The sequence below is a fragment of the Tetrao urogallus genome (genome assembly GCF_951394365.1).
Source record: "Tetrao urogallus genome assembly, chromosome: 7".
NCBI lineage: Eukaryota > Metazoa > Chordata > Aves > Galliformes > Phasianidae > Tetrao > Tetrao urogallus.
Window position 1 is genome coordinate 20,890,114 of NC_136820.1, and position 12,855 is coordinate 20,902,968.

The window sequence follows — 12,855 nt, forward strand, 5'->3', positions numbered from 1 at the left end:
TACTGATCAAAACTTCTCCCACTGCCTTAAGTGATGTTTTCAGCATCAAGAGGACTCTTGGTAAACCAGAAAAGAGCATGAGAATGTCTCCCGTGTTTGGAATTGAAATTGGGTAAGCCTGGAATTACAGGCTTCTGGAGACCATTGCTAATAGTTAGAGAAGCATACCCAGTTACTCATTCTGATTCTCTAAAATCTTGTTTGTCTTTACTCTACAGCTCTAAGGTTTGCTTTAAAAAGAATCCATGTAATCAATAGATGTTAAAGCTCAGAAACTGGGGGGGGGAGGGAAGTAATTACCAGTATTTTGATTATATTTAAAAACAAAAAGCAGCAATGATGTCTGTTCATCCCACGCTTCACCTGCAATTCAGTAGAGGTGATCTTATTACTGTTGATGCTAAGTACGACATAGGAAGGATTTGGGTTCATAAAGAAAATAAGATGTTTAGATCCTCAAAGTAGATTTCTTATAAAATGAGTTGTAACAAATTGTTTGTGTTTGGCTATTTAAATATATTCAGACTACTTTCTGTAGGCACTTGGACGTTTACAAAATGCCAAGTAATGTAATACATATTGGATGAGTTGAAATCTGTTGAATTTAAAGTTTTCTGTTTGTAGCCGATGGAGGTCTGACCCAGTAGTTAGGGAACTGCTCATCTTGACTAATTAACGCCTTACCAGTACTAATTCAAAAGACCTTTATTGTTAAGGGTACATTGTTCTAGGTTTAAAACTGTAATCTGAGATTGAGTTCCTACCTGTGTCATTGCCAAGTCTTATTCTGTTTCTGACCCTCCGTGTACAGGTACAGAATGTGGTGTATGACGTCAGTCTGCGTTTTGCAGCCAAAGCTGCTAGTGTATGTTCATGTGAATCCCGGCTGCTTGCTTGCTTACTGTCCTCTTGCAAAAGCTGTGCCAGTCTTTTAACAGCGCTCAGATATTTGGAAGAAAACCCAGGCTGTGGAATAAAAATAGATTTGTCAGTTAAAGGCTCCTGAGAGGGTATTATAAGCCTCTAAATCCCAATATAATATGATTTTTTTTTTCTTCAGCATTTTTATTTGATGATCTGAAAAATATACTTCCGATTTCTAGACAGCATTTGAGAATGCTTCTTAATTGTTGGCCCAAGTGTGCAATGTCTTTTCACTTGGACATCCAGATGCTCTTAGCGTTTGTGCACGTACAAAAGCAGCAGGAGAAGCGAGCAGAGATTTGTTCGGAATGAAACAGCTACTCTAACAAAACTGTAAAATCCCAGATTTGGTTATAAGGTGCTCTTAGTTCAAGGAGAAAATGAAAATGTGAGTAATTGTCAGTCACATTTATGATTCCAGTCTGTGTTCAAAAGAAACATGTGGTGCCGCATGTCTGAGGTGGTTTTAAAATACTGGTGGAAGCGCCGCACTCATTAGCTAGTTAGTGCTTGGCTTCGGGGCGTTAAGGTGTGCAAGCTGCAGTTGTGAGGGACTGAACTGAGTGGTGGTATCAGTATTGTTGCTCTCTTGCAGCTTGAGGATGAAGATAACCGTGGAAGGCTTCACGTGCCTATGTATCTATTAACATTTTGGCTAACTTAAACTTTATAGTTATCAGTTATTGCTAACAGCTGTTAAAAGCAAATACAGTGGAAGTTTTACCATTGAGAAAGACATCAGATATTGTGACTGAGGCTTCTGTGTTCTGTGCAGACTGGAACTATCAGCTAGTCATCATCTGTTGAAATGTAATGCATCTCAGTACTTTGAAGATGAACCATCAGATTTTGTTATCGAAAGTAACTTGTTGGCTGTCTTGCTGTTATCTTGCTCTTCTCTGTACCGCTCCCTATGTCAAAGAACTGTTGGTTTTTTTTTTTCCTCTAAGAAGTGTTTGTTCTTCTGTTGTTTCATTTGTTCTAAATGAAATTAGTGCCAAATGGTCTGGGTTTCAGGTGGCTGTCTGTCAGCTCACCGCATGTTGCGGATCGGACATGAAAGTGCCACGAAGCAGGAAATTCCTTTCTTTTTAGGATGCGTTGTGTATTGCCAAACTTCCAGAAAGATGCTTTTAATCATAAAAGTTAGCATTTCCACCAGCTTGTTTGCAGCATTGTTTTGGATTTGTAATAACTCACAGTATGCGTGCACAGAATTATTTTAATTTCATCCTTGTGCAGCAAGATCTAAAAAATTAAGGGCTGGGAAGCTGAAGTTAATGAACATGCTTTGTTCAGAAAAAATAGTAGTGTATGTTGAGATGTGCCATGGTCTGGCTCAGCCGAGCAGTTAGCCTAGGTGTGATGTTGCTGTGTAGGAACAGGCGTCACTAGGTGGCGATATAGCACAGATATGAACAGAGCTCTTAAAGCACAATCAGTGTGGATAAATAGGCTAGTGATAGATAGCTCAGTCGCTTCCAGTTTGGAGCCACAAAGTGAACTCATGTGGGTATTAGTTTTGTTTCCTCCTCTACGTAGGTTAGATGTGAATTCAGCAGGGTTCCTGTTACGGAACTGGTAAGAAGTGAATTTCTGAGCAGCTGTTATACTCTTTTTTGGTTTTAGAAAAAGGGAAAAGCTGCTCTGCTCAGAGGCGTGTTCATTTGCTGGGGGTGTGAATTGTGTCTCAGGTAAATAATATAAAAAAGTCTTGAGTTAAACTCAAGATTGTAAGATATATCTGTCCCAAAAATGAAAATACTACATATAGGACAAGCTGCCTTGTAAAGTAGTATTTTGGAGATCTTAGGGCAGTGGTAGATGGAAGGTGCAAACACCAAAAATGTCCTTTGAAAATTTTAGTAACGATTAAATCCACCATCAGTTATTTGTGAAATTATTTTTTTCAAGGTAGCATTCCCTGTGTATAATTCTCATAAGTTTGCTGTGGTCCTTTGGAAAAACTGCTTGCATGATTTGGGTTTGCGAAAGGCCGTTGTATTGATTCAAAGCTGAAAGGAGCGGGGTAGGACCCCCAGTGAGCGCGTGCACGGCTGTGAGCAGCTCTGAAGGCGCGGGCTTCTCAGGCGCAGCCCCCTGTGCGTATGGCTTTGGCTGGCCGCTATTGTGAGAGCGGGTGGGGAGGAAGGTTGTAATTAGGTATCCATGTAGGCTGAACCCGCCATTTTACTAAGCTGGAGTAGGTCCTTGTAAGGGAGATGGCAGGAGGCTGGGAGAGCATGAAATGGCAGCCGACTAGCAGTAATCCGGCCATATGCACCCTACAGGAAGCCACTGTTTTGCACAGCCTTTGAATCCGCCCATCCCCTCTGGGTCGGAGCCGATGGTAGGAAAGATGTGGTTTTCAGGAAAAGCCGTTTTGACTTTGTTTACCTTTTTGATGGGTAGAAGGCAAAGTCTACTACAAGGGAAGCGATTGTGCTAGTGGATGGTCCTGTGCTTTCTTAAAAAGGGATTGATTGCCTGCCACGGCACTCGGCGCCTCGATGCAGCCCTGAAAGCGCTGCCGGCGAGCGGGCCGGGGGCTGGGGCCGAGCCACCACAATGGGGCACTAGTAGCCAGCCTAAGTGGAGCCGGCTTGGGGCTTGTTGGTCTGGGTCTGGCAGAAATCAGTGTGGTTTGTGCCTAGCTTTCCATAGGAGGTCGAAGGTTTCATGTCCTCATTCCTTCTCTTTCCCGCAGGCAATGGAGCATGCAAACGGAATGGAGCTGGATGGCAGGAGGATTCGGGTGGATTACTCCATCACCAAGAGAGCGCATACACCCACCCCAGGCATCTACATGGGCAGGCCAACGCAGTAAGGAGTCCTCATTTCCTGTGGTGGGACTAAAATTGATTTAAATGGGAAGACTGAAGTCTGGTTGAGGAAACTGTGCTGCAGACTGCCTATTTTATTTTTACATTTTAGAATTAAACGTTTTTCTGCACAAAGGTATTAATGTAAAGTGTGTTACTGCGATTCAGATTTAAGTCCTTCTGTGGTTTCTTGTTTTTTTTTATCTAAAAAAAAGTGTGTTATTTTTTTTTTTAAATTTCATCCAGCACAGTCAGCTAACGCACCCTTAGCTTTATGAAATACCAGGGTGCCTATGTGCCTTCAATTCTAATGAGATCTAGGCTGAAAGTCTTGATGATATTTTGCCTTTTTTGGGAGGGGAGTAGGTCTTAAGGGTTATTTGTTTGGAAGGTGTTTACGTGCTTAATTATTAGATTGTTTAAGGGCTCAGTCTTCAGTGTGTGATTTACAACACTCAAAAATGTTTTTGAATGATTTAATTTGATGAGACTATAATCTGAATTCCTTCTTATTTTTTCCTAACAGCAGTGGAGGAGGTGGTGGTGGTGGAGCAGGTCGACGCCGTGACTCTTACTATGACAGGGGGTATGACAGAGGATATGACAGATACGAAGAATATGACTACAGATACAGGTAAGTAATGGTCGTATTTCTGGGAAAAAAAAAAAAAAAGTTGGAAGAAAACAAATTTCTCAGTTTTAGATGGTAGAAATGTTACTCCATTTGTACCAAGATTCCTCATGTGTGCTTGCTTTGTTGAGAGCTGCCTTACAGTAGATTTTGTAATACAAGATTGAAGTGCTTGTAATCTTCAGTGTTTCTGTAGTGCAGTTACTTGTTAATGGGTTGTGTGAGAGGTTAATTTTGCTAGCTGGAGAAGGTGTAGAACGTATACCCTCCAACTGTAGCAGACAGGAATAAAAGGGAACTCTTCTTTTCCGTACTGTATATAGAGCCAGGAACAGCTGACAAACAGTGCTGCTGAAGAAGGAGTTATTTGTAGATGGGGTTTTTAATGCTTGACATTTCACAGCTATCTGACCATTCTGAAAGTTATCTAGTTTCAGAGAATGTTGTACAACAAGAATGGTAGGCATCTGTAAAAGCACTTAGGTGTTTACAGAGCTAGTGAGAGTTTATTAAATGTGCTGTAGAGATACATCAGGTTTTAAACACATCAGATAGAGAAATACAAAAGCATTTGTTAAATAACTGTAAGCCACAGCCAGATCAAGCAGGAGTCATTCATGCAGGCCAAGGTTTTCAGTGCTAAGGAAATGATAATATTCTGTAGAAGTAATGTGAATGAGGCCTCTTTCATTATGATTGTTTGCTTTCTTTTTAATTTCCTTTAAAGGAGACGATCACCATCGCCTTACTATAGCAGGTACCGGTCACGGTCAAGATCCCGTTCCTATAGTCCAAGTAAGTAAACATGAATGAATAAATAGAATCGGGCTGGTGTGACACTTGTTACAGTACTAACTGGTCAGTGAGAGTTCTGAACTTGAAAGCAAAAAAGCCTGGGTGCTGCAGTGCTGGAGTCTGTGTGTGCTCTTGGTTCATAGTAACAATGTTGTCTTTTGTTTCTTTCCAGGGCGCTACTGAAGATCAGAAGAACGAACAGCTGAGGACTTGATTTTTAAATAAAAAGTTTAGATCTTAGCTTCCCTACTGTTTTCCCTCCTTTCCCCCTCCCTTCCTTGACCTCCATCCAGCTATTTTAGAAAACTTGGGTTCATTTAGAATATACATATCTTCCGTTGAAGTATTCCTGTTTTCCATCCCTCCTTATGTAATACTCTTAAATATTGTAATTGTAGTTTTTGTGTAGTATAACATCTTAAGCAAAGTTAAATAGAAAACCCAAAGTGTTGATACATTTTGGAAGTCATTCCTATTTTGTTTTTAAAACAATTGGACTCCTGGCTAATCAAGAGAGCAGTGATATTTTTAAAGCTTGCATGTCATACGTAATGCACACACTCAGATACTTTGATATAAACCTGCATTTCCAAGTAACTCGTTGATCCTTCTGTTAAAAGGCAAACATTTTACTTTGATAAACAAGTAACGACTTTGAGCCTTTACTGTAAAGACAAATTTATTTAGGTAGTGATGAACCAGAGGATTTTGGTTGTTTTTTTTTTTTTTTGTTTTGTTTTGTTTTTTGGTCAGGTAGTTGCTTTGAGTGTAGAATATTTGAGCTAGAGAAAAAAATGGGTATTTGGCTGACTTGGAAAACATCCTTGTACACTGAAAATTAAGGCTGCGTTTTATAGATAAATTTCTGGATAGCTGAACAGTGGAAAATATTTGGAGTTAAAACCATAGAACTCCTGGGATTTTTTTTTTATTGTGCTTGGTTAAATATTTCCCCTTAATAAGTGCAGGAGAAAACAACTATTTATTGAACATAGCAATTAGTTATATAATTTGCTGTTCACTTAACAACAAACAAAACCCCAGACTTTTGGTATTGCAATAATGATGAAGTTTTGTTTCCAGTCCTTTTGAAAGCATGGATGGAAAACCTGTAACTACATGTAAACTTTTCTTTCCTTTCAATAAAAGTAAATTCCACTGAGATGTGCTTTCTTGCTGTCTGCTGTGCGTCTCCCATCACCTTGGTAGACAGGTTAAGCAGGACGCGATACTGCTGAATGGTTAGTAAAGTCGGCATTTATCAATTTGCCTGGGGACTTTGCCTTCCCTGAGAACTGGCACGCAATGGTGTGAGATGGCTAAGCAGAGTGGGCAGTCCGGGTTGTCCCCAGCAGTTTTGGCACTTGGTGGAATCATGGTGAGATGGTTTAAGGAGAGGAAACACTATTAACTTTGTTTGGGTTTCTGGCAAGTTGTGCCCCCTGAAATAACTTGCCATGCAGCTGGCTCAGTGTTGGTGTTGGCACAGCAAAAGCAGTGGAACTATCAAGCTCTTTTAGCAAGAAGCATCGCATCCTGATTGTCACAGAATGCCACCAAAAACATTTCTCATAATTTTAAGGGTAAGCGTATGAAGCAATTGTAACTATTTCTGAGTGTCAGTGCCAGGAACTATTTACGAGTAATTAAAAGAAACAGACACCCACATATTTTTAAAAGATTTGATAGAACACACATGGAGAAATGTGTATCTTCTGCTGCTGCTCAGTGTTTATCTGTTACGGCTTATCCCTAAATTGCAATTGAAAGTTCTCAATAAAATGAGCCTGTGTTCTCCCAGAGGAGAACTTTTCTTCAGGGTCGGTGTTCAATGGATTTAGGAGCGCCATTTATCTGACTGATAGTGCTGGTAGTGTTTATGAAAGAAAGCAGCCTGGTGAGGCAGTGTGTGCAGAGCCTTGAAAGACAGCTGATTGCACAGGAAGTACTTCCTCTTGCCAGGTTTGAGTTCTAGGGCTCTGATGGTACACAGAAGTTTTGCAACAAAGTAGAATTAAGTATATTAAGTGGAAATAAGTATAACCTATGTAACAAAACTCGGAGATGTTGCTTTGTGCTAGTACCCAGAAAGATGGATTTTGCCATGGGATTTAAATAAGTACTGACTAAAGAAAAACCCAGTGGTTCACCTTGGTTCTTCTGTAGCTCTAATTGAAAGTTTAGCATATAGAGTGCAAGATAATGCTCCCAACAGCTGCTGTGCAGGCCAGCCCAAGGCTGTACCAGAAAGCCTGCAACTGATGGCAGCCGTTAAGAGAAACGCTGCTTTACGTATTTGGTCAAAATAACTTCTGAGTTTGCATGTGCAAAGCTAAGGTATGTGCATAAAGTGAAGTTTATTAAGCCTATCATTTGATGTCATTTATGCTTGACAACATGGAAGGTTCTGTCCTGCAGTACTGACCAAGCAGTTGTGACCTAGTCTACTGAGTAATGCTTTGTGGGAGAAGCACCTTCTGTTGCACAGCTTCAGTAAGGAACAGTAGTTACATATGCTTACCCTTTCCTTGATACATTCTTAGTAGATAGGGACAAGCACGAGCTGAGTGAATAAACCATGTCATTACAGCTCTGCACAATTTTCCTCCTGTGGAAGAGGCTCCAGCTCTTACCCAGCTGCCTTCTGTGGAGCTGCTGCAGTTCTCAGGGGCTTACAGGACCTCTCAATGCCACAATCTGGCACAAGCAGTCTGTATTGCTTCCTATGGTAGAAGTTGGGTGAATGATGTGGCCAAACTCCTTGTGCACGTGGTCAGCATCTTTCTCTTCTAAATAGAAGTGTGATGGAGAGTGCAATGTTTTCAAGCCACACTGTCTCCAATATCCAGACATCTCCCATGCTATTTATGTTTGGCTCCTGGGTGAAGGAGTGCTAGTTTCATCAGTTTGTATCGTGTTTCATCATGTTTGTGCTGTACAGAGCTGGAAGTACAGCACCTGCATCCAGTCTAGGTGGAAAGCACTGTTTCCCACAAGTAGATCAGTACTATGCGTAGACAGTGTGGGAATGCCATCATCACACTCCTTCAGCTTGTGTCAGAAGTATCATTAAACCGGAGCAAATAAGCTTAATCATTTTTCTTCTCTACTTTAGATAGGAGCTGTGGATAAAAGATGTTACGTGTTTGTTTTAAAGAAATCACAGCTCTACGTGCCTTAGAGAGAGCTGTAAGTCGCTGCTGTTGAAGGACATGATGAGGAGAGAGATCACCTTACACAAAATGACAGCCCTTGTGGCATCATTGATGTCTAATAGCAGACACCTTTTCATATTCAAATTAACCATTAACGTATTTGGCTGAACACTAAAGGTGATTAACTAAGATAGGATACCTGTATTTAAATCAGTTCTTGGAAAAAATGGGTGGCTGCTATGGAAATAGAAGTTTCCCTAAGTGAGAAAAGGCTTGCAGTGCTTCCTGTGTGAGTGGTGAGTTGTCACAGAAGAAAGCAATCCTGACTGTAAATGCTCCTCACATCCTGCCTGTGACCACAGTCTCACCCTTACAGGACTGGGATGCACGTTCTCTGAAAAGCTCAAATCCAGTAGTTTGTGATCTGTCAAATCTTCCAGGCTGATTTTTTTCTCTTGCAAACCTGCTCCCTTATTGCATGGAATATGCTGTTACAAATAAGCATTGCTAGGCATGTGATAGCCTTCCAAGCTGCTTCGGTGGCTTTGGCTTTCAAGATGTACCCCAAGGGGAGGCACTGACAGCATTCCTCAAGTTGCACAGAGATGCATCACAGTTACTGGGTGGAGCTTCTGTGGGTCTTTATTTTAAAAGGAAAAAAACAAAATACATGCACCTATAAACTCGATGGGGTAGAGCAATGCGTCGGTGCTACTAGAGAGCAGTCTTGCAGATCTCCATGTGGAGGAACCACGGGCTGTTTGGACCCATCTGTTGTACTGCTCCACGTTTGCTCACATTCTCAGCATGATGGTAATGAACCAGGGTAATGAAAATGAGATGCTTATTTACTGTACTACAATATCTGTCAGCTGGCCCCCTCTGTCTTCTGGTGGAAATGAGAAGATACAGAAGACTTGAAGGACAGCTAAAGATAACTAATACTTGTACCCTCTATGCAGTCAGTTTCTAATAATTTGCAATAGCTCAGCCCTCTTCCATAGGGTCTGTGGCAATGGACACTCAGCTCTCAGCAGTCGTTCATGTAGGAAGAAAAAGCTCCTGGCTGTTGTTGACTGAAACATGATTGGTGATATGTGATTCAAGATCCTTATGAATGTAAGTAATATAAAGCATCTAATTCCCATCAAATGCACAAAATATTTTCAGTAGAAAAAATTCAGCTACTTTGATGGCGATCTCACACACAGTGGAATATGTTGGCATGATCTGGATTGTAGCAGAACGGCAACAGAATGAAGAACTTTGTCAGCAGCTCCTATCTCCTGCTTGTAACATTTCACCTCTTCTTGTGCTTTCCTAGTACTCCCATTTTTCTTCTGCTCCTGGCTCGCAGTGTCAGTTTTTCCCTCCCTCTGGGTTTGGTGCAGTGCTGGGGGCAGGTGGAGAGAAGCAAAATCTTGAGAAAGCTAATGTGCTTCATTGTGAGAAATCCCAGATGTGAAATCCCATGGTCACTATACAGCCGAGTCCCTCCTGGCTGAGGATCTGATTTGGATTTCTGATTCGGATTGTAGTGCAGCAAATGTTCAGAAGTTGGTCATCAAAAACACGAATAAAATAAAATAAAAGCCCCCCCCCTCCCCAGACAGACAGACAAATAAACAAGGAAACCCACTCAGATGCATCTCAGCTCAGCTGAACTCTTTGTGTAATTCTGTAGGCACAGAAACCTCTAACAGTTCTTGTACCTTCAGAGCAATCCATTCTCCTTAGAGGAAGGTTAATTATGTGTAATAAAGCCTCTCATTAGCAGAATGCTGACCTCCCTGGCTGCCACCCCAAGCCCAGGCTGGGGCAGCTGCTCCATACCCCTGCTCTCATCTACTTTTCTCTGCCTGCCTTGCACAGTGGCAGATCCCTGAATGCTCTGTTGTTGACCAGAAGAGAGATAAAGAAGCAAAGAAATCGGGTTATAACCTGCACTGCATACTTGAAAGCCTTTCCTTGTGTGTGGGGGGCTGAACAGTAAAGCTACCAGCTTCTTCCTGGTGGACTGTATTGGGGCTGAGAGAAATACCTGGCAGGCAGGCAAAAAAGGGTGATGGTGGAGCTGGAGACAAGTGCTTGCTCACACTGAAGCTTCCTTCACAAGTCTACAATGAACAAAACAATGGCTGTGCAGGACCTGCAGCACGGGTCCAGCACTGCAGCTGGGGTGGACGCTGCATTCAACTTTGCTATGTTATCCCCTGATCTTCAAGGGAGAAGGCAGTGAGCACAAGGCTTTGCTAAAAACAAACATCCAGTTCTGGTCTCTCACTCAGAGCGGAACATTAAAGTGCAGTGGTTTGTTCTGGGGTTAACATACATCTTTCAAAATCTTGACTTCCAGGCACTCATCTACAGTGTATCTGACATCTGGCTGCAGCCCGGAAAGGAGCCCATGCAGCAAAGACCCCTTAGGGCTTCTCAGAGAGCAGACAAGAAAAACAGGTATTCAAAATACAGGATGACAAAGCCTGACTGGAGCTGAATGCTGGACCAGACACTGGTCTGGCTGAGGATGTTCTCTGGTAAGTCTGTGCTGGGACAAAGTCACTCCATGGTGGTTCAGCTCCTGCCTCAGCTCGCTTTTAACCTCAGAGTGTGGCATCTTGCTTTTCTGGCTGTGAAGACAAGGATGAGAGCCTCCCTTCTCTCATTATCCTTTGTTTAGAAGACAATGGGCAGTTTGTGAAAGGATCCATGAAAGATCAAGCAGCGAGGCACCTAGCAGTGCCTGCAGACTACATACCCCAGAGCGGGGCTGGGCCCTTGTGCCCCGGGGCTGCAGGTATGCCTTGAACCAGGCTGGACATGGGGCTGGAGCTGGGCTGAATCAGGCTACAAGCCAGACTACATGGGGAGCTGGATATGGGCTGCAGGCACTTTACCCAGTCCCAACCCCATTCCCATGCAGTGATGCGATGAGGGAGAGGCAGAGGGACAGCTGCTCCCTCATCTCCCTTTCGTGAGTCTCCTCTGCAAATGTCATTAATCAGTTTAATTAATCGATGGGGGCAGGTAGTTGGGAGATGGCAAGCCCTGTGAAAGACATGCCTGTTTTTAAAATGAACTCCCCACAGCAGGCAAATGGTTGCCTCGTTATTTCCTCCGTTATCCTTTTTACAATCTTTCCATTGTGGACACTCACTGTGTAGTTCTCCCCTGCTGAGGTCCAGGCTGAGGCCACGGATCCTGCTTCCTGGGGTCTTACCCTGCTGTATGCAAAGGGGAAGGCGTGCGTGGCTTTCCTAATGCTCAGGAGGAGTCAGGAAGTAGGAATCGTGAGAATTAAGTTGATAATAGGGATGGATCATTCACAAAGCAGGGAGTGGGTGAACTGGCTGAATGAAGACTTGGCAGAAGTGTGTTGTGAAATGGGCAAATGGGACCTTATCTGAAACCAAAAGCTTTCAATCCTTCACCCTTTCCTCTGCAGGGGATCCTGAGCCTGAGCCCCATGGAGAGCCATCAGAAGAGCTGGTGGCTGTGTGCTGAGCAGTCTCTGAACACAGTATCTCACACATGAAACGTACATTTGGGGAGAGCGCTGACATCAGCCTGGGAGACGGGCAGGAATAGAAAGCGTGAGTGATACAAGAGATTTTTAATGAGGTGAGCACCACCGAGATCTAGAGAAGCTCCTTCAGACATTGTCGTGGAAAAGACCCCCCTAGAAAGGCTGTTACAAGAGGAGGAAAACTGCCACAGGGAAACACAGCAGCATCTTCTTGCCCTTTGTGTTAAGGGGATGCACACAGCAATTAATGCTCTCTCTGCTGGGATGTGGGCAGCTCTCACACACCCGTGCAGCAGCAGGCAGCCTGCGAGGAGCTCATCCTGCTGCCTTCCTGCAGGACACTGCTCTCTCCCCGGGCTCAGCAGCTGTGACACGGGGCAGAGTGGGGTTTAGTGTTCATTTATTTCAGCTCCTGAATGCAGCCAGAAAGGTTCGGCCATCCTCATCAGATGGCCTGTGCCCATAAAAGCACAGCAGTGCCTGGATGGCCACACTTGCTCCAAGCCTGCAGCAATCCTTCCCAGAGCTCCCCTCCTGCCCTGGAAAATGAGCCGGGCCGTCTTTGAAGCACAGCCCACCCCAGGTGTTGCAGGCATCGTGCTCTTTACAAAAGCAATCCAACTGCCAAATATACCCCTCGAGGCACCTGGCGCCAGGGAGCAGCCCACAGCCAGGCGAGCGGCAGGAGGATTTCCACTCAAATCCCTTCCCACATAGCTAACGCCATCCTCCGTGGCATGTGGAAATGGAAACCTTCATTTTTCCCGCCCGCTGAAGCCACCTGCTGCGGTCTCCTCCTGCTTTCTACTTTTAGCTCGTTAGTCCTGCCAGCAGTGCCCTGCAGCCTCGCTGCCCCTCACTGCGGGCACGTCAGCGGCGGTGAACGGCTGCGGCAGCTGGGATGGGAGCAGCCATGGTGTGAGCTGAGCGGCGGCCCCACATGAGGGGAGCTCTGAAACCCCATGGCTGCACAGCCGTGTCCGGGGCTCGGCTCCTCCCCAG

General features: G+C 43.8%; 1 protein-coding gene across 1 annotated transcript in view; it reads left to right on the forward strand.

The window, feature by feature from the left end:
- The window catches only part of TRA2A (transformer 2 alpha homolog), a gene marked incomplete at both ends in the record, with an annotated part of 38,044 nt that overhangs the window by 17,146 nt on the left and 8,043 nt on the right, over nt 1-12,855 (forward strand). The window contains 3 exons of the mRNA XM_079538121.1: nt 3,632-3,747; nt 4,273-4,380; nt 5,105-5,172. Of these exons, the coding sequence (XP_079394247.1) occupies nt 3,632-3,747; nt 4,273-4,380; nt 5,105-5,172 (292 nt within the window). The remainder of the gene's footprint in view (nt 1-3,631; nt 3,748-4,272; nt 4,381-5,104; nt 5,173-12,855) is intronic.